This window comes from Lagopus muta, chromosome 3 (assembly GCF_023343835.1).
Source record: "Lagopus muta isolate bLagMut1 chromosome 3, bLagMut1 primary, whole genome shotgun sequence".
Lineage (NCBI taxonomy): Eukaryota > Metazoa > Chordata > Aves > Galliformes > Phasianidae > Lagopus > Lagopus muta.
In genome coordinates this window covers 30,712,049-30,733,057 of record NC_064435.1, presented here as the reverse complement: position 1 = coordinate 30,733,057, position 21,009 = coordinate 30,712,049, and the positions used below count along the sequence as shown (strand labels likewise).

The window sequence follows — 21,009 nt, the reverse complement described above, 5'->3', positions numbered from 1 at the left end:
TTTTATGAACATAAAGCTTCTCCACACAGTTTGGGCAGTGTGCAGCAGACCCCTAATATCATATCTCCTTCCCCTGCCTTCCCTTTAAGTGTAACCCATAAGAACTGTCAGCTCCTTATGAACTTGTTTGAAGGATGCTTTATAAGAGAATATATTTTGGTGTTCTTAGGTTCATAAGAGTTCTAAGAAAACTTACCTGGCTTTGGAGATAGGAAGTTCCAAGAGTGTGAAAACGCACACACTTGGTCTAACTGAAGTCTTATTTAATTATATATTTCAAGATCCATTTGATAAAACCATTCTTAGCAGCAATTTCTTGGGGTATGCGTTACATCTGGACTTATTCATATTCAGAAATCTAAGTGGTAAAAGATTTTGAGCCAACTTCACTTTGTACACTACATGCAAGGACAAATTGTACGGCATTTATTTTAAAATGCTGCAGTGTTGCAATTCTATAGCAGAATGACAAAGCAATTGTACTATTGCTTATAAGAAAATATTGTATATATGGAAGAAATGTGTTAGTCTTTGGATTTTTTGTTTGTTCGGTTGTTTTTTTGGTTTTTTTTTTTTAGGCAATGTAGGAAACAGGACTGTTTATGATAGTGTGACTAGGAGAGGGAAAAGATTTATACAAACTCATAAAACTTTCTGATTTGAGATTAAAACTATGGTTTATGACATTTTAACACCGGCCCAGTCAGACAAATAGAAAATTACTACTGCATCCTAGAGTTGAGGAGTTTTGTGTCTGTATGTAGGGTAAGAGCATTATTATATCATCATTGTACATTGTTATGTTTAAGAATTCTGTCAAAATAAATGCTGCATTTTGAGAGTCAAAATGTATCTTGTAAATTTTTTACTAATAATAGCAGACAGAATGGAAATGCAGTAGCACTGGAGTCTTCTGAAGAGAACAAAGAATTGATAAACTTGGATTAAATTGAATGATAGTAGTCTTTCCATAATCATCTTCTTGCATAACCAAAAGCATATCTTTTGTTAATGACTACTCTAATAAGGTGAAAACTGCATATCAAAATTAATAGAAAAATAAATTATAGCACATGGATTTTTTTCTGTTATATTTCTCTATTCTTTCGCTGTATTGAGTTCTTTACCTTCAGTCTCTGCCAAAAATTTGTAGACATGACCTACAGTGTCTTCATGGGAATTTGGGTTTGGAAATACTGAATTATTGTTACTTAGATAACACGGTCTAATGAAAAGAAATTAAATTTGAACATATGATGAAATAATTATGTTTTTATAAGCAATTTTCTTCATTCCTGGGAAATATTTCATTTTTTTAGCCTGGGTATTATCAATGAGTCAGATATCTAGAAACTTCTTCTGCAAGTGTCAGTAAATTTAAAAGGCCAATCAGCAGTATGGGTAGTTTGCTTAACAAGGACCACTTTGAGTAAACCCTAGATGAATATGTTAAACATACACAGTATGATTTAATTTTTTTTAAAGATGAGTAAGTTTTAGTGTGCTTTTGAAACTTACATTTGCCTTTTGGCTACAAACCTGTTCTTCTGTATCTTTTAAAGAAAAGGAAAAAAAAATGATGCTTTTTATTTAACTTGTCCTAAGCATGCTTCTTACTAACATGAATGCTTGCTTTTCTTACCAACCTAGCCATAAATCAATGTCTGACAATGTTGTTCTGGTTTCCATATTTTCTGTTTGCATTGTGTATTATTTCAATGAAAGCTGATTATAGAAGAGAGAGAGAAAATCACTTTCATTTTGAATAAACTACTGGTTTAGAGGAAATAAAGTCTTATGTTGAAAGCATGTTAGATAATACTCTTTAGGCTAAGAAAAGTGCCTGTTACTAAAAAGAAATCTCACAAGACAGAAAATGCACTTAATTTAGCTTGGAAAGTTGAACTAAGCCTTTCAGTTTCATATTTGTCTTTTATTCACTGCAGAGTGCCTGCACAGGCTTTCTAGAAGGGAAATCTGGGAAGGGATTAAAACTTTTTTCCTCTTTGTGGAAACTTTTCTATTTCTTATATAATAGGCACACAATTGTACTGTCACTTTTTTTTCTCAGTAGCAGAAGCTTTAAAAATGAACAATCTTCCTAGCTTTCTTTTGGCTTGCCTTTCTGTTTTAAGGTATATGAGGTACCCATCAAATATTTCTGAGCAGGTGTCAATTTCTTTTATTTCGAATTTCAGACATGGGATACAGAACTGGAGAGATCTGCAGAATCATGGGCTGAAACGTGTCTATGGGAGCACGGGCCTGCAAGCCTCCTTCCGTCCATTGGACAGAATTTGGGTGCACACTGGGGAAGGTATTTAAGACATTCTTAAATACTCTATTATTTTTTTTTTAAATCTAAAAGTTGCTTATTACTTTAAGGATATGATAGACTATCAATGACAGAACTTACAGCTGTTTAGTGATCTAATAGAATGCTGCTGACTTTCATAGGTACAGACCTCCAACATTTCATGTCCAAGCATGGTATGATGAAGTGAGAGATTTCACGTATCCACATCCTCATGAATGCAACCCATATTGTCCTTACAAATGCTCTGGTCCTGTTTGTACACATTATACACAGGTATGTAAGTTGGTTTGTGTTTTGTCAGCTACAGAAGGAAATGAGCAATCCTAACCTCCAGTTAGGTCACTGCATGATAAGTAGAACATATTAGTCTTACTATGTGTATGGTGGTACAAAAGCAGGAAAGGAGCTTTTTACTAGACTCTTTAGTTACAAGCATTGGGTAGTGGTATTGTTGAGTAGGGCTGTCATGCAAATCTTTAGATTTCTTCTTCATAAATATCACCTCATTAACAGGGTTAAGGAAAAAGCTCACAATACCCGGTACTAAGTGTGGCTGCTCAGTGCACTTTGCATAATCTTGTTTCTGTGCCAGCTGGCGTGCTGGTACTCCTTTCTGGAATATGCATGCTTAAATGAAAAAAGCTTTCTTAGATGAATTCCTCAGGTCAAATAACAGTTAAGTACAGTTTATAACACATTTCTTTAACTTCAGCAAGATTTTGAAATTGCGTATGAACTAATTTACTTTCTGCTCATGAAGTCTAGGCATGTAACTTCAAAATTTATTTATTTATTTTTTTCTGAGAGGAGCCGGTCACGTTTCCAGTAAATGGGAAATACATGATCTTTAGATTATATTAAAATCTAAATCTAAAATCTTTTTTTTTACATGTTATTAGAAAACTGCAAAATGCTCAATTTCAAGAAGTTTATTTTCTCTTTGCTTACTATCACCATTTATGATTGTATCTATTTTTTGAAGAGAATTATTCCCATATTTTTGCTTACAATTTCTTTAAAAGTGACTGTTATAAAAAAGTGATTGTGTATAAAAAAGTGATTATAAAAAAGTGATTGTGTATAAAAAAGTGATTATAAAAAAGTGTTATAAAAAAGTGTTTAAAAGTGACACTTCCCTGCCACAAGCACGACCTATAATATAAATATATACTTCCTTATGTTACTATTTTCTTCACAGTACATATCCTTTTCAACTCCCGAAGTCCTGAAGGAACTACATAGTTAACTTCCCTTAAATTAATTACTGGATTTATTACAAGATTAGCACCTGTTGTTTTTGTCTGCTTTGAACATACCCAACTTTGTCTCTCAGATTATTTTGAGTTCTGCAATAAAAGGTGTTTCAGTAGATGTATAAAGGAGCACAGACATCGTATACTGCAATAACATGGAGGCATATTTATTTTTTATTTAAAATCTAAGACCTGGATCTTACTGAAGTATGACCTTTTTTTTTTTTTTTTTTTTTAATAGTTTTATTGTTTGTCACTTTCTCTCATGAGTGACAAGTGTCCATTCTCTCAGTCTAAGTAATCTGAATCTTTCTGCATTCCTAGTTCATGCTGAGAACTCCAAAGCACAGGAACCTGAGGGAACCTGAGTAGAAAACTTTGAATTACAATAAGTCATCTTAGTTTCAAGGATCAGTTCTTCAGATAATGTGCTGAAAACATTTTCCTGCAGTTTCAAATACATGCTTAGAACATGTATTTAAAAAAAACACCATGTATGTTCTATCAATGTAAAGCTTTACTTTCTAATGAAAAAGGCCATGAGAGGCCTTTAGTCAGTTTTAGCTGGGTTGCTTCAACCCATATATAACAGAACAGAATACAGCATCTCTTGTGATTTGAATTTTGTATGTTGAAGTTATGTTTTCATGTTAGCTAGCTTTGATTTCCACATGTCTTTCTCTTTTTTTTTTCATAGGTCGTTTGGGCTACAAGTAGCAGAATAGGTTGTGCAATTAATTTGTGTCATAACATGAACATCTGGGGACAGATTTGGCCAAAAGCCGTCTATCTTGTATGCAATTATTCTCCTAAGTAAGTTATCTGACACCCAAAAATATCTTGAATGGGGGGAAATACTTTGTAGTAATCCAGGAAATAATCCAGAAGGAAATCAGTCTGAGTTTTATGGTTTTTTGTACTGTTACAAAGTAGAGCATTGTTCCCAGTGCAGCCTTGGCAGCACAAATACTGTTGTGATTTTCTAGAGCTTTGGTTTTCTGGCCTTCAATATTGAGTGACTTTTTTTTTGTAAAACAAATATATCTCCCCATCCTGACCTTAAAGAATGTGTAACGTGAAGTTGATGTTTGAGATTACATCCCATAAGTTATTCCATTTAGGGGAGTGGAGCCTGTTCTCATGTAATTGAAGAATTTATATTTACATTGCTAGGCCAATATAGAATACGCACACACATTAGAGCAGCTAATGGCACTACTTCTAATATTTTTGGTGTACTTCTAAATGACTTACAGCATGTTCAATTTACTGAAGCAATGCTATGGTCTACGTTAATATTAGATTTCATCACGTATTTGTCAACATATAGAATGATGCTTATTGTTAATATATTAATTTATTATGGCATATTTTACTAACTGTTTTGTTTTGTTTTGCTTGAAGAGGTAACTGGTGGGGTCATGCTCCTTATAAGCCTGGCCGTCCTTGTTCTGCATGTCCCCCTAGTTTTGGAGGAGGTTGCAGAGAAAATCTTTGTTACAGAGGTATGTAGGATTTTAGCAGTACAGCTATAACTGGGCAAAGAAATGTTACCTTTTGCTTTATTTTCTCATTATGTCTTAAGTTAATAGAATATAATGTATTATGCATGTAGTCAAAGACATGGTGGGGGTCTGCTTTCCCATACTGAATGAGATCATATACTATGTATGGTAGATATGTGGGGCTGAGCATCATGAGAAAGAGTGGAGTGTGCTGCTGATTTAATTGTTGCATGAGAACATTTTCTTAGTTTTAGTACACAAAAATTTAGACTTTTTCTGTATGTTATTCATAGGTCTTTTTGTAAATTGTAGTAAAGTCTGTGCAGTGATTTGTTTAAAGGGAAACATACTAGCTCAGTGACATAGCAATATGCCTTACTATAAGAGAAGATCAAATCAAGAATGAATTAACAATTAAATTTTCAGCTAGTGTGATTATTCGTTTTTTAGAATTGTCATAATCTTATATATATTGCATTGAATTATAGTACGTCATGAAACAAGTGTTTCTTTTTGTTTTGCTCTTTATATATATACCTTAGCTGCTTCAGAAAGATACTTTTGAAATCTACTATGTATTCATATGGACCATAAAAGCCCCAGAGTCCAAACACCTTCCTTATGGTTCTTATTTAAGTGAAAACTTTAGGTTTAGTATTGAGTATTTCAAAATTATTTACGTTATGTGTCATATTTTCAGGTGCAATTTTTTAGAAAATCAGATTATTTAATTGCAAACTATTTTTGAATTTGGTAAAATTTTTCACCATCTATATGAATTATTTCCTTTGACCTATTTGTTTTCTGATGGCATAAAGAAGATAGATCAAAAAAGCATTAGGGTCATTTTCATACCTCATTTGTGCTGCTTTTTCTAGAAAAAATCTACCTTTTGTCAGCATACAAAAGATAATTGAGATTATTATGAAGCTAGAGCTGTTCTCCCTTTGAAAGAATGGAAAGTTTTCCTTGTTTTTTGCTTATACTCAATGACCATTTTATGAAAACAAAATTGTGTTATGAAAACATGTTAAGAGTTTTACATTCCACAAATACATTTTGTGTGAGAAATCTTTTCTCACTTGCTTTCTGAAATAGAGGGTTCAGAGAGGCCTTATTCTCCTCATGAGCCAGAAGAGGAAACCAATGAGATTGAACGGCAACGATCCAAAGCCCAAGATGCAACAGCACAAGGCCGACCAAGAACTCATTCACCTTCAGGTTCCACAGGCAGTGAGGACAGTGAGAAAAATGAAGTAATAAGCACACAGCAAATGTGTAAGGAATTTAACTGTTTTTCAAGTGGTCAACAAATTTGGAATTTGGAATATACTATCTAATTTCAGTGAAATTGCTCTTTTCTTGTTTTAGCTCAGATTGTTTCATGTGAAGTAAGGTTAAGAGATCAGTGCAAAGGAACAACTTGCAATAGGTATGGGCAATTTTACAATTGTCATTACATTACAGTTGCGTTACAGATTGTTATTATTCTGAAAGGCTATTCTTCTAAATGTATGTGAACTGGAATACTTTCCCTTTATGTAATCTCAGGTTCTAAGACCAAATTATATTTTATTTTCCTAGGTATGAATGTCCTGCTGGCTGTTTGGATAGCAAAGCCAAAGTTATTGGAAGTGTACATTATGAAATGGTAAATATTTTAAAATAAGATTTTGTACAAATACAATGTTTAATGAAATGTTTTTTTTTCTGGAATGCTAGTTAAAATTGCAGTGAGAATAGATTTTGAAGAAAACAGTTTTCAGCCTAAATAAAAGCCTATATCAAAATATTTAAAATAGTACCAAACTGAGTTTGCACCTTTGCGTTTACTATCCATGTGTACTTCCTCCTCTTGCACACAAACAGAATGAAAATTTTCATGCCAAAATGTTGGGGTGCAAATTTGTGAAGATGCAAATTCAGGACAAATATGACAGTCTGTAGGCACAAATTGCTTTGGTAAGACAGATCTACATATGTAAACTAAATATCTTGCTGCATAATTTTTCACGTATAACTGAAAAATAGTATAGGAAAAAAAGAGCAAAGGTGAATGAATATATTGTAAATGAGTATATTTTATCTCTGAATAAGGCAAAGTGATTTTTTTCTTCATTTGAAATAATACCTACATAGACCACTTCAAACTTGATAGACTATCTACCAAGTTTTGAATGGCGTAATTAAAAAGCTAAATTAAACTGCAATAGAAAGTAGTATTTTTCTCTGACTTGGAATTCCTTCTCAAATTCTGTTTTTCAGCAATCCAGTATTTGTAAAGCTGCCATACATTATGGAATCCTAGACAATGAAGGTGGTTGGGTTGATGTCACAAGGCAAGGAAGAAAAAATTACTTCATCAAATCTTACAGAAATGGCATTCAATCAATTGGGTAAGCTTCCTTAAAATTAAAACACGTGGAACAGTTTTCATTTGTTTTTTCTGTTGTTGCTGTTATTTCATACAAGATGTATAACAAGAGTAGCATTTTGCATACTTCTTTTGTCATAAAAAAATGAAAATACTGTAAAAGTTTATGTGGATATACAGGTATTGAATCAATTTTGAAACTTTAGCCAGTGTTTAATGGTGTATAGAAAAGTGACAGAATAATTAACTCATTTGTAACTGTACAGAATTACTGTAGAAAAACAGTACATACTGACACTAACATAGTTTGCCTTAAAAGTTTTGGACAAAGCTGCTAATTTATTCAGTGTTAGTCCACTTACACAGAAGTGTATGACAGCTAACAAGGCAAAAATTGTCCAAGCTCGTGTTTGGAAGTGATCCTCTTGTGCTGTGCATAGAAACAATATGAACCAAGCAAAAATGCATCTCTTCTTATATTTCTGATAGTTTCATTACAGTTCAGTGACATTTTGCACAAATACTTGTTTCAATATCTGCATTGGCCAGTGATGGGATAATACTGTATGCCGTGGAAACTTCATTTGGACATGAACTACACTGTTCAGGTGCTTGTCCTGAGACTGATGTGTGACAATAAATCCAGATACTCCCTGACATGCTAAAAGTAAAATGAGAAAAGTAGTATATAAAACTGAAGTATATAATGCATAATTTTCTATTGGTAGAACAGCATTAATATTAGTATATTGGAACGTAAGATACTAATAGCATCTGGAATCTACACTACATCTTAATGTATTCTGAACAACTGTACAATACTATGTGTAGTTAGTATATGTGTGATAATACTGTACATGTAAGAATGTATGAGTAATATCAAATTGAAAGAACAAGCATTTTGCTGAATTATGTATTTGGTTTGTGTATGAACCTGGTGTAACCAATAGAAGCTGTGCTATGTCTATGTGTTGTGCTAACCAATTGCACATAGTGTAAAATCTGATGTAATTTTTCTCTTCAACAGATTTACATAATCCAGAATACAGAGAAACACTGACCAGGTAGACTAAGTTCAGTGGCCTAGAATTAGGGGTATCTAGGTAGCAAGCACTTCAGGCATTGACATTTATCTGTTTCTTTGGTCATCAAATGGTCTGAATGCAGTTTAAATTACACTTCCTTAAAAGGATCGTACAGATAATTATTCCTTCATTAAATGTTTTGAGACAAAGAGATAAACAGATCATAAGATCACAGAATGGCTTGGATTGGAAGGGAAATCAAAATCATCTGGTTCCAACCTTCAAATCTGTATTGCTTTTGGACTCAGCTCTCCTACAAATGTAGTGGTAATTAAATTTCAGAAAATTTTCAAAGTGGAAGGAATGGATTACCTATCACCTTGTATGTCTGTGTTTCTGCGCTATTTGAGACAAAACCATGAGTGTCATCTACAGAATGTGTTTGGCACTTATTCTCTGAGAATCAGAACACAGAAATGAGCTATTAGTTCTCAGTTTTCTTTTCTATGGACACATATAAGTTGTATCACATCTGAACATTAAAGGCTAATTTGTTTTTGGTTTTTGGTTCACATTTTAGAAAAATTATATTAGAGGCCTTATGGATTAAATACTGTTAAACGACCAATACTGTACCTTCCTTTCTACAAGTATATTTCATGAAATTTCTGCTACTGCATGTGTGTACAGATGACATAATTCTTCATTAATGTCCTGCACTGTTTGTGACTTCACACTATAGAGTGAATTTATAAAATATTGCTATATCCAGCATTAGCATAGTAAGTCAGTCCCTAAATTGTAGTCTTTGGTATAAATAGAGAAGATTTACCAAAGTTTCACATCTAGTAAATGTCCCTTCTGTGAGGTTATGATGCAAATTCTGTATTAGTTGATTTCTCAGTTTTGTAAGACACCTGTTTAAAATAAAATGACAGTACTACCTGGGCAGGATTTCTCTAGTTAATGGATGAAACCTTCAAACAAGAAGACTAGGGAGACCTTGCAGTTATCTCACTGTCTCTAGGTGGATTCTTGCATAAGCTACACATAAATTTGATGAATATTATGAAGTGAAGACAATTTCACTCATAGTGTATAATCCAAAACACAGAAAAAGAAATTTCAGTTTAACATACAGCAAACTTCTCAGTTTTCTTCACTGATTTATATTCAGGCTTGCTAATACAATTTTTTTAATCCATCTGTTCTATTATCAGAGTATAGGCAAACATTTTAAACCATATGTCTACTAGTTAATCAACAATAGAATACAGTCAACTGTTCCTGTATCAGTGTTTGGCAATGCTAGGGCAACCAAAGTATGAGCTAACTTAATGAAAACAAATTGAAAGGCAGTAAGGGACCAAATATGGAACTGGTAGACTATGCAATGACATGAACTAATCCAAGCAAACAAGTGAATGATCCCTTATTGTAAATGAATGTTTCTGAAAAATTCTCAACCATAGTTTTTGTTTAATACATTTTGACGGACAAAGAGTTTGCATAATTTGCACTTAGCACGCATAGTCTCTAAGCAAACTAAGTTACTGAAAGAGTTTAACATGCATTCTTGGTTTCCAATTAGATTTACTTAGAGTACAAACTAAATGTGCCGCTCTAACAAATAGATTCACATTTGGGTAGGGTGGGTTTAATGAGTAAAAATTGACTGAGGACAATGTCTTAAGTTTATTTTTAGGTTTACGTATGAAAGTTCTCCTAACTAAAATGACATTGAAGACTGGAAACATTAAGAGATGTTATTTACTGACTATTTCTGTTATATCTTCTTCAGAAAATACCAATCTGCTAATTCCTTCACAGTCTCTAAAGTAACAGGTTAGCATTTTTTTTTTATGAACTCATTTATTTTAAACTATGATTTTCCAAATAGCACAAACTTATTTGTTCCTATTTTACTTTTTCCAGTTCAAGCTATCACCTGTGAAACAACAGTGGAACAATTGTGCCCATTTCAAAAACCAACTTCACACTGTCCAAGGTAAAATTCTTTGGATCTTTTATTAATACAAAATGCTACATATTTTATGTCAGATACTGATTATCTATAGTTGACATTAACAAAGGTGACAGCAGTAGATGTGCTAGGTGGAAATGTTTTCCCAATATTTTAGTTTTAGGTCTAAATAAATGGTTGAGTAGCTGAAGGTGATCCATCAGCTGTTTTCATAGACAAATTTCACTTTCTCTTGTCTGTTCAGATCTTTCTTTCATCTCTTTATCAAATCTTAGTAAATCTTTTGTTAGACTAAAGACTGAAAAGGAAAATCTATTTTTCTTTTTCACTGTTTATTATTAAATCTATGCATCTTGAGCAAAACATACTTTATTTCAATGTAATTGCTTGTAAGGCAGATAAATTAGAAGGAACTGATGCAGATACTTATCACAGAAGTAATCTTTTTTTTTTTTTTTTTTTTGAGTCCTGGAGGATTCAGTGAGCAAATATATTTGCAAAAATATTGAAGAATATGTTTTTAAGGTAAGGTGTAGTCTGCAGGTCAGCTAACACCTTTCAGTCAAACAGATGCTCCTTTTCTTTGAAGCCTATGTATTAGCTCATCAGTAGAAGCCAATGCCTCAATGTTTTGAGGAAGGAGATCAGTAACACTTCTTAAGACCATAGATGAGTCAAAGGTAAATACATTATAGCATGATTTACCGCAAGCTAAGCTGGAGATATCCACAGGAGTACTTTCATACCAGTCCTAAAGCCAGAACAGGAAGCAAGTACAAAGCCAGAACTGCTAGGAAAACATCCCTTCATGTAGCACTTGGGTTCGTGGACTTGTTTGGTGTTTGGCTATGACTTCTGGCTTCTTAGCTGGAGGATGTGGAGAAGTAAGAGAAGGAGTGGAATGCGGGAATGGACACTCATACTTCTACCTTTATTATTTTTTTCGTAATCAAAAACTGAAGCTACCTTAATTAAGAAGAAAATTAGTATCTAGCTCAAAAAAAAACAAACAAACAAAAAAAAACAGCAAAAACAAACAAACAAACCCACACAAGAAGAACTAATTAATTCTGAAGTATCAACTTAAGGAGCTTCTCAACAGTGGTGATACACTTAGGAACCTGTATACGTACTTAACACTATTCTGAAAATGACTGTCTATGGCATTGATCGTGCAACCTTGTTTTTCCCTCATGCTCTATCTATAAATCAGGAAGTCTTCAAATGACTCTTTGACATCTTACTTCCTTTAGACAAAAATCTCTCTCACAGCTGCATCAGCTTATTTTGGTGACCCATCTGATAAAACTGATAATAGCATGCCCAAAGGCTGTGGCATATCAAATATCGACAAGGGCATGGATAGAAACATATCCCCTGGAATCTGCTAGGAATCTCATTACCTTCCAGAATTTTCTATTTTATCCAAGGATTTTAAGTGCTGACCCTCATTATAAGTTGCTAATTTTTCATGGCATTAGCACTGTAGCAGGCCTTCACTGAAGTATTCATCTCCTGAGAAGATATGCAGCTGTACAGTTCAGATAGGATACTGTAGAAGCAGATAATAATACACAAATGGCTTTATTACTGTACTCAAATATGTAAAATGAAAATATCATAAACTTATCCAAAGAGAAGAAGATCAGAGCTTTGAAGTATGTTTTCAAGCACTTTGTTATGAATTACAAGTTACTTTAGGAATTCTTCTCATTAGTAGTATCAAACGCTCAAAACTGTTAGCCTTCTAGCATCGGTATGGACCTTTGTGTAAGCACCACCAGGCTGATTAATACTCACTAATGTTGATACTGAATATGTTATAATAGTACTCTTTTATCATTCTTCCTAATTGTGCTTTATTTTCAATATTTCAGAGTGTATTGTCCTCACAACTGTATGCAGGCAAATCCACACTACGCTCGAGTCATCGGAACACGAATTTATTCTGATGTAAGTTCTGTGATCTACGCTGCATTAAGAAATGAAATGTAAAGTTCTGTGAAAAGCTATAATGTAAAAATAATGCTAATAGATAAATATTCAGTTTTCTTCCACATGCTAATTTTTTACACTTAATATCAAAAAAAGACATACATAACAGTCTTTTCAGAAGTTCTTTGTCTTTGAATACTCAGACAATTCAATGGAAATTTTATTAAAAACTCAGTGTAGACTTCAGTCATGGGACTTCTGGACCCATGTTCTCAATTTTTGATCTAAATTCCCATTGATTCATTCACTGACAATGTATACCCATTTAAATCCTTGCACTTTAGATCCTAAGGCAACCATATTTTTTGTCTGACTAACCAAAATTACTCTGAAAATAAATGTCCACGCTATTATTGTTTTGGATATTTCTTATCTTTGTAGATAGCTAAATATTTGTACAAGGATTTTGATATATTTCTATAAAGTTTCTCATATTGCATTATTTTAAGAGACTAATGTTGCATTTTCTGTCTGTTTCCTAGTCAACTTTTTTTGTTGCCATGTCTTCTGTACATCATGTTTAGTTCCCAAGTGGATAGCCAAAACTAAATGAATATTCTTTTCCATGTACATCCTTTGTCATCTCTCTATGAAGGAGCCAGGTAGTAGTGGCAGAGTTCACATTTTTATCAGTTTGCTGTATATTATAACTATTTTTTAGCTGGCATCGATAGTAGAATGGCAACTAGCTAGGTTACTTGTGTAACTTGAATCCCTATCCTGAAAACACTTTTGTACTTGCTGACAAAAGTGCTACCTGTTTGAAAAGCCATTCCTGTTTAGTAAATAACATTGATTTATGCATGTGCAACCTGGTCCTTAATGTGTTTAAGAGATTAAGATTCATTGATGGTTCATTTAGTGGAAGACAATTTTCAGTTCAAAGGTTCCAGCCAAATTTTCCCAGTGAGACAGATGAGGCTTTGTTGTGAGAGAAAGACCTGTTTCTGTTTAACTTATACAAGAGGACATCTTACACCAAGTGTTTATTTTGGCTGGAAAAATCCTAGGTGGCTTTTGTTAGTATTATGGAATTATGCTTTAAAGATATTAGACATCGTTTCTCATTATTAATCTCCACTGGATAGAAATGTGTACAGCCATACTGCTTTTAGGAAAAAATGGACAGAAAAACAGGTAAGAAGCCAGTGACGGGAGTCTTTTTACCAACTTCACGTGTTGGCAGAGTAGATATAATCACTGAAGCTGCTCCTCTAGGTTATTTTTACAGCAGTTTGCATAAGTAGTGGTAAGGTAAATAAATGGACAACTGATGTGGAGAATGCATTTGACCATTTCTGAGTGTCTATCTCTAGTGTGAGGTGAATAGCTGAGCAGAGACGTCCACTCCTCTCCATTTCCAGCTCAGATGTAGACAGATGCATCCTATCTATATTTGTGCAGATGTTTCTATTGATAGTATTGTCATTATATGATTTTCTGCAGGTTTTTTGTTGTTGCTATCACTTTTTATTTTAAAGCTAAGATGATTTTAACTGAAATTTTCACTATCTAATACAATTGTGTATTTTGTACACTATAACTTATGACTGAACTAGTTTCATATTAAATATTTATAGAGAACATCTAACAAGTATCCTCTTTTTCAGATTTCCTTGTATTCACAGATTTGTCCATGGATACAGGGAATTCATTTATGCACTTATCATAGCAAATGTATTTCTAATTGCAGTCAAAGGTTTTCCTGGTTAACTCTAGAAAATCAATATTTTTTATGATATTCCTGCAATTTTTTTCCCCCCCATTTGTGGATGTATGTATGTATTCATATATGCACGTGACTATTTATTTGCAGTACTGCTTAGGCCACTTGCATTCTGTAGACGTAGAAGAATTTGCTTGCATAAATATTCATTAGAGACAAGTAATTAACAGATGTCACTTCAAAAATATGCCTTTAGAGAACAATTTTGGTAGTATCAATGGGAAACTATTTAATCACTTCCTTTTCTATCTTCAGTTTGATCATATACTCATTCTTAAATTCCCAGTGTTTTACCGGTACTCCTTTTTCCCTTGTTCCTGAAAGGGATTTTTCTTTGATTTGTCAGTAGCACCACACACAACTTTTATCTTTTTATTTTCCCACCTCTTTTAGCCTTGACATTGCAATGACTATCCCTAACATAACTAAAGGAAAACCATCCATTATTTCATGCTGTTCTTCCAGTCTGCCAAATATTGTCACTTTGTGACAGACAAATTACAACTGCAGTTGATATAGTCAATGCCTATAAACTTATTTGTGGATGGAGTTTTCACCTAATACTAATCCCTTTGTGTTCTATACCCTCTACTTCTCATACCTTCCATTTGTTTCTCTTATCTTGAGGTAGATATCCCCCTGTATATCAGATATCATACAGTAGCAATCTGATATATAGCTACTAACATAATATGCGTATATAAAGGATGTTGTAACCCTAAAACCAAAGTGACTACTTCTGTTCAGGATATAATGAAAGTGTGGTGGATTTGGGAAGGGAAAAAGTATGAAGGAGTGCATAAGTGGCATCACTTCTGACATGCTCAAAAACGCAGCCATCACTATGGAGAGAAAAACTTAAACATCTAAACATGCTAAAGCTTCTTTACATGAACAGTTTCAAATTGTTACTTTCAAAAATATTGTTACATCAAAAGACAAACTAGTTAACATTGAAGCTAGCAGCATTTGTGTTTGGAATAAGAGTAGGAAAATTATTCTTATCTTAAGTTCCTGATTTTATACAGCACTGAGATTACAAAATATCTACAGGAACAGATATAAATTATTCCAGTTACATCTGGAAGAAATGCAGCTCTTGTTTGAACAGTGGTCTGTGTGACCAGCTATTAATTTATATTGGCTTCAAATTTAAGATTGATTGAGGAGAGACCTTTTGCTGTGAATTTTTTTTTTTTTTTTTTTTTTTCCACAAAATAGTGTGATTTTCAGTGGAGATTCATTGTAACTGGAACTATGCTTTGCAGCACTTTGTACTGAAGAATACTGGGACCTTCATTCTGCACTATATAGAAAGCTTCATATTTATGGCTATTGATTTAAAATATTTTGAAAGTGATAATATCCTTGAAGGCGTAACTTGCAGGTTTAAATCAATTATTTAAGTTAGTGTTTTCAAGATTGTCACTGAACTCTCCTGTAAATATTATTTGTGCTACATAGATTCAGGATAGAAAATTAGTATGTTTCACACAGAAGAAGGTGCTGTTAACTTCACAGAGAGTTTTGCCTGAGTAAAATTTGTGACAGAAAAATTCTTCTTCTGAAGCAACTGAAGAGACTTCACATCCCAACTGTATTTCCTCACTCAGAATTAAAGATCTAAAATCATTAGTCTGGCATTAATCAACTATCATATCTAAGGAATTATTTTAGATCTCTTTGTTCTATATGATGCTCATATTATAACTTTAATCTAATTAGATTTAATATTAGCCCATGCTGGACAGAAAAATTGTAATATTCCCTTGAATATGGAGCATTTCACCTCTATTTGAGGTTATTCAGATGGAGATGGAATTGCTATCCTCTATCCTTCTTACTTTTAGGGTAGGACATCTCTTCCTAGAAACATACGACTACAGTGTGCCTTTGCTACTGTGCTGTTCCACTGTTTGGCTATGACTGGAGATTAAACAGAATCTCCTGAATTATAATAATTCATGGGACATGGGTTTGGTTCTCACTACCTCTCTGCTACTGAAATGAAGGCAGATAGATAGAGCCTATCATTATGAAAAGCCCAAGAATTTAAACATCTTTCTTGAAATGAAATAGGCTGAAATAAATGATTTTTGGATCATGCTGTGAATCCTTGCTGAAGAGACAGTGGCTGTACTCCTATAAATTGGCTTTATCTGTATGTAACTGATTTAAGGACTCCAAAGATTAATAAAATCAGTCATGCAATGAGTGTAATTATTTTACATTTCCTAAAACTTGGTTTACACATTTTTATTTTTTTCTACTTTTGAAATAAAAAAAAAAAAAAAGAATACTAAACTTCTCCTCATTCTTTCTTAGATATCCAGTATCTGCCGGGCAGCTGTACATGCTGGCGTAGTCCGCAATGAGGGTGGCTATGTTGATGTTATGCCAGTAGACAAAAGAAAGGTGTACATTGCTTCCTTCCAAAATGGCATATTTTCAGAAAGGTACAGAGCTCATTTTCTAATATTACTGTTTACCCTTCACCTTGATAAGATTATAAAGTTTTGCATTATGTCTGTTTGTACCTGGGCCACAGCTAGTAATCAATTAGGGTGATTTACAGAGCTTGCGTAAGAGCTGCAGTGATTTTGGAGAAACTGTGGTACCAGAGCTGCCTGCCTCCTCTAAGCCCATAAATCATTATTCTAAAAAGCTGCTTATGAAAAAAAAAAAAAATAACCCTCTTGTTTATTTTTCTGGTTATGTTGCAATAGAATATTTAATAAAAATGCTTCTGGTTTATTTGGGATTTATTAAAATTAATATCAGTGATCTATTCTTTCTGAGTTAGAGAATAGGCTGGCACTGGTAGCTAGTTGCAGGTTCATTCGCTCACTCTGAAATGGACTTTACAGGTTTATATAGTATCAAACCAATAAGCCTGGACCACGATTGGTGCACATAAACCTTTAAAAGTTTTTTAGTTTCTATTTTGTAACGGTTTTACTGTTTTTATCAGTTTTTCTGAAAGACATAGATGTGTTGTGGAAGTCCTTTTAATTATACTAGTATATTAGCGAGTTATGTGATGATAACTCATGGCTGTACATTGCAAATCAAATGTAATTCCTGAAGGAGCTCTCCAAGTTCTACAGGAAGAAAAAGATATAACCTTAAGAAAAACTTCCTCAGTCCTGTAAAGCCATGAATGATTTTTACCTCTGTAAAATCTCAGAAAGTTTCTTTAAAAAACTTGCAAGTTGGAGAAAGATAAAAAATTTTTTCTTATTTTTTTATTACAGTTGTCAGGCAGTCTTGCCCTTTTCTTTCATAGACCTCTGAGCAAACCTAGAAGCTTGTAAAATACATATTTCATTTCCTTTGTGAATAATTTCATTTGCATATTCTTTGGCTTTTTCCTGATTATCCTCCAGTTCCCTCAGAAAGAATGCTTCCTCATTGTTTTCTTTTGTTCTCCTTCTAAATTCCCTCACTGGGTAGAAAAGTATTGAAGTGTAGCAAATTTAGTCATTATTTGTACTTTACCATCTTGCTCAATGTTTTGGAGACCATTCTCATGAAATTTTTATTTTGTGAAACTGAAGAACTGTAATGAAGACCACAATGCCAATGGAGACAACATATTTCATTACTCCCTTTTTCATGTTCTCTCCGTTTCCCCTTCTTTCTCAGATGTGCCTCAAATATGTTTTGCAAAAGGGAAAAGCATTGGACCATTAAACATGACAAGTTCTTTCAATTCTCATTACAAAAATATTTATTCTAACAAAATTTAATTGTTTTTGTTTTTGTTTCTTTTGAAGCCAGATATTAATCTCTTCAGAAGCTATCTGTACTTTAAATATATTTCCTTTGTTTTTGTAAAATATAAATTCTGTTTAGCAATACATCCGTTAAAGTATAAACAATCAACGAGCAAGTGATCTCTTAGATCTGTAAGTTATATCTGAATGTAGGTCTTTAAACAGTCTACGTAAGATGAATGCTTTTGCAAGTTCCCATAAGCTGTTGTTTAACATTTTGCTTCATTAGAGATTTATTCTTTAAACCAGAATCCCTGGTTTTCTTTCCAAAGGAAAATCTAGGATTACTTGAAATTCATACGTTATGAATTGTTCTTAATAAATTTATTGGGAGAGAAAATTTTTATAATTTTTGTTACAATTTTTTTTTTTTATTTATTTTTTTATTTTTTTTAATGTTTCAGTTTACAGAATCCTCCAGGAAGCAAGGCATTCAGAGTATTTGCTGTTGTTTGAATCAAGCGAGTGGACTATAAAACAGGCAAGTGAAACCATGGCACTTGGAAGAGAATACTAAAGACCATTTGTTATCATTGCTAAAATTTGTATAAAACTGTAACATTCTTGTACAGAAGATATATACTGCTTCCCACAAAAAAACCTTTAAATTACATATAAATTTTAATGAAAAAAAATCTTTAAACATGGGAGAAGAATCCATTTGAAAATTTATATTGATAAATAACAGTATTTTGAATCCTGTGTTAAATATTGCTATATTTTCTTAGCAGTTACTCCTAGACAGCTAATTCAAAACTCATAAATGTTCTGTGTTTTCTTCATCTGAAAATATTATTGTATGGTGCTTTATATATGCCACTAACAGTAACCTTAAGAATAGGGAGGCCTGAGGTTTTATTTCTAATGTACATAAAAGAAGCCATCCCAATAATTCAGTATAACAAATCATGCCTTAAAGTAAAATAAAAATATATATAACTTTTTGATGATTTACAGTAGCATTAGCCATGCAAGCAGAAATGAAGAGCTAGACGGTTTTCCATTTTCACACAAATCATAATCAAATACAATTTTTAAATAAAATAGGAAATACAGAGAAGTCCTTTAGAGAAAACATATTAGTATATTTTCCTCTAAACAAATATTTCTACAAGAGAGGACCATTCATATTTGCTGTTTTTAAAATAAATTTATGAATACAATGTTTATTGAATGCTGCTAAGCTCTTTAGTTCAAGGTACTGATTCACTATGGCCCAGTCCTTCATATATATTCTCTTATCGGGGCAGATTGAGAGCGAGATGTATAAAACCTTGAAGGATCTTAGTTTGAAAGTAAATTTTCATATTCAGAAGTGGAGCAACCATAAATTAAGGCATAAACCATCAGATCTGCGGTGCAGTTCTGCATAGATACGCTTTACTTTTACCACGTGACTCATTCGATTTACCTAAATTGGGTTTCAGAAAAAAACATAGAATTGTATGCGTGCATAGTTATTGGCAAGCTCAAGGGCTTAAGCTGTACATGGTATCCGCACACTATACAAAATTATGAGGGTAGATTTTAAGAAAATAGCAAGCTTATTCCTCATGACCTGGCAAATATTCCTGCAGGCCAGGAAGTATAGTGGCGCGGAGCCCTGTGGCAATTGTCATTTGTTGCTTCACCATTTCTTTGAAACTCATTTATGGTGAACAGCCTTGTGCATTAATTTTACCATATTATGGTATATGGAGAACATGTAATGGTGATACTATGTTTCTTTCTATGAAAAGTGTATTGTGCTTTAAGACTGAAAAGCTGTTAAAATTTATTTTTGGTATTTTTTTGTTTCTGTTGTTGAATTTATTTCCTTTCAATTTGTAAACTGATTCATATTCTTCATACTTCAGAATATTATATTCTGCCTTCTGTTTTGCTACATGTACTACCTCATGTAGTTAGACAAGCTTTGTTAGTTTTTTTAATCTGTTTTGAATAAAAATTATTTACTTAGAATTCATTTGATGGCCTTTATTGTTCGACTGTTTCCCTCGCCTCAAGAAGAAGAATTAGCAACCACACAAGGTTTCCTTCTGCTTAACTAATTGTTGCAAGTTGTACAACCAAGTTGTACAGCCTGAAGTTTCAAAAGCTGTAGAGACAGTGTAGGCACACAATTTCTATTAACTACATTGGGAGTTCTCTGAGTAAGTCTTGCAGTCATTTTTCAAGTTCTAGCCTGGGCATTTGGGAGCAGACTGTTCTGCCATTGCAAAGTGGAACTGTGCCAGAAAGCCAGTGTTATAAAAAACAATTTCATAAAACAAAAAACTGCCAGCTTTTTCCATCTCAATCCAGCCCTTTGCTCTTCTGGTAAATGCTTCCGGTGGGAAATATTCCTCATCAGCTCTAGTTGGGAAATCTGTTCAACTGATGAGGGAGACAAAATGTGGTATTGGCAGGGGAGGATGCACTGAAAGAAGCTTTATGTAGATTGCACAGTAATGTCACTAACAATTGCTCAGAAATAAAACCATAGTGCAAATAGGCTTTGACTGTGATGGGGCACCAAGTCACTCAAAGGCTTGAGACAGATTTGCACCAGCATTCTTTAAATAATAACAACAGTTAACATTATCAAAACATAAAATGGAATAAGGCAATTTCTGAAATTAAGGAAAAGCAGACTTGATGGTAAAGATATCTGAAACTACATTGTGGGAAAACAAACACAGTGTACTCAGACAGGAGACATTCCTACAGGTTGGCTTCACAGCCCAGCAGCAACCTTGTTGCCACGTGTTACCAGTGCTGCAGGGCTTCGGTGATGAACCAGCTTTCTGCTCTCTGACCAGGCAAACTGCATACCTCTCTTGGGATAAAGCAGAGTCCAGGGTAGAGGGAGGGACACTACAGTCAAACCTTCAGTCATACCCACACCTTCTTTCCTTTCGCTACTTGTGTGAAGGGGGTCCTAGATGGAAATGCAGCTGGCACACAAAATTTCTGCCTTTTCCTATACTTGTTTTCCTGAACAGGTTTTTTGTTTGTTTGTTTTTGTTTTTATTTGTTTGTTTGTTTTTTGTTTTCTGTTTGTGTTGTCTTTTT

General features: G+C 33.4%; 1 protein-coding gene across 2 annotated transcripts in view; it reads left to right on the top strand.

Moving 5' to 3' along the window:
* CRISPLD1 (cysteine rich secretory protein LCCL domain containing 1) overlaps positions 1-19,835 on the top strand; it is a 38,664-nt gene extending 18,829 nt beyond the window's left edge. For both annotated transcript variants that reach the window (XM_048938640.1, XM_048938641.1), the window contains 13 exons: positions 2,199-2,317; positions 2,458-2,590; positions 4,268-4,383; positions 4,975-5,075; positions 6,174-6,353; positions 6,447-6,507; positions 6,660-6,726; positions 7,341-7,471; positions 10,276-10,319; positions 10,410-10,482; positions 12,336-12,411; positions 16,505-16,635; positions 18,360-19,835. In XM_048938640.1, coding sequence (XP_048794597.1) covers positions 2,199-2,317; positions 2,458-2,590; positions 4,268-4,383; positions 4,975-5,075; positions 6,174-6,353; positions 6,447-6,507; positions 6,660-6,726; positions 7,341-7,471; positions 10,276-10,319; positions 10,410-10,482; positions 12,336-12,411; positions 16,505-16,635; positions 18,360-18,411 — 1,284 coding nt within the window. In that variant the 3' untranslated portion in view covers positions 18,412-19,835. The remainder of the gene's footprint in view (positions 1-2,198; positions 2,318-2,457; positions 2,591-4,267; positions 4,384-4,974; positions 5,076-6,173; positions 6,354-6,446; positions 6,508-6,659; positions 6,727-7,340; positions 7,472-10,275; positions 10,320-10,409; positions 10,483-12,335; positions 12,412-16,504; positions 16,636-18,359) is intronic.
* Positions 19,836-21,009: the final 1,174 nt, after the last annotated feature.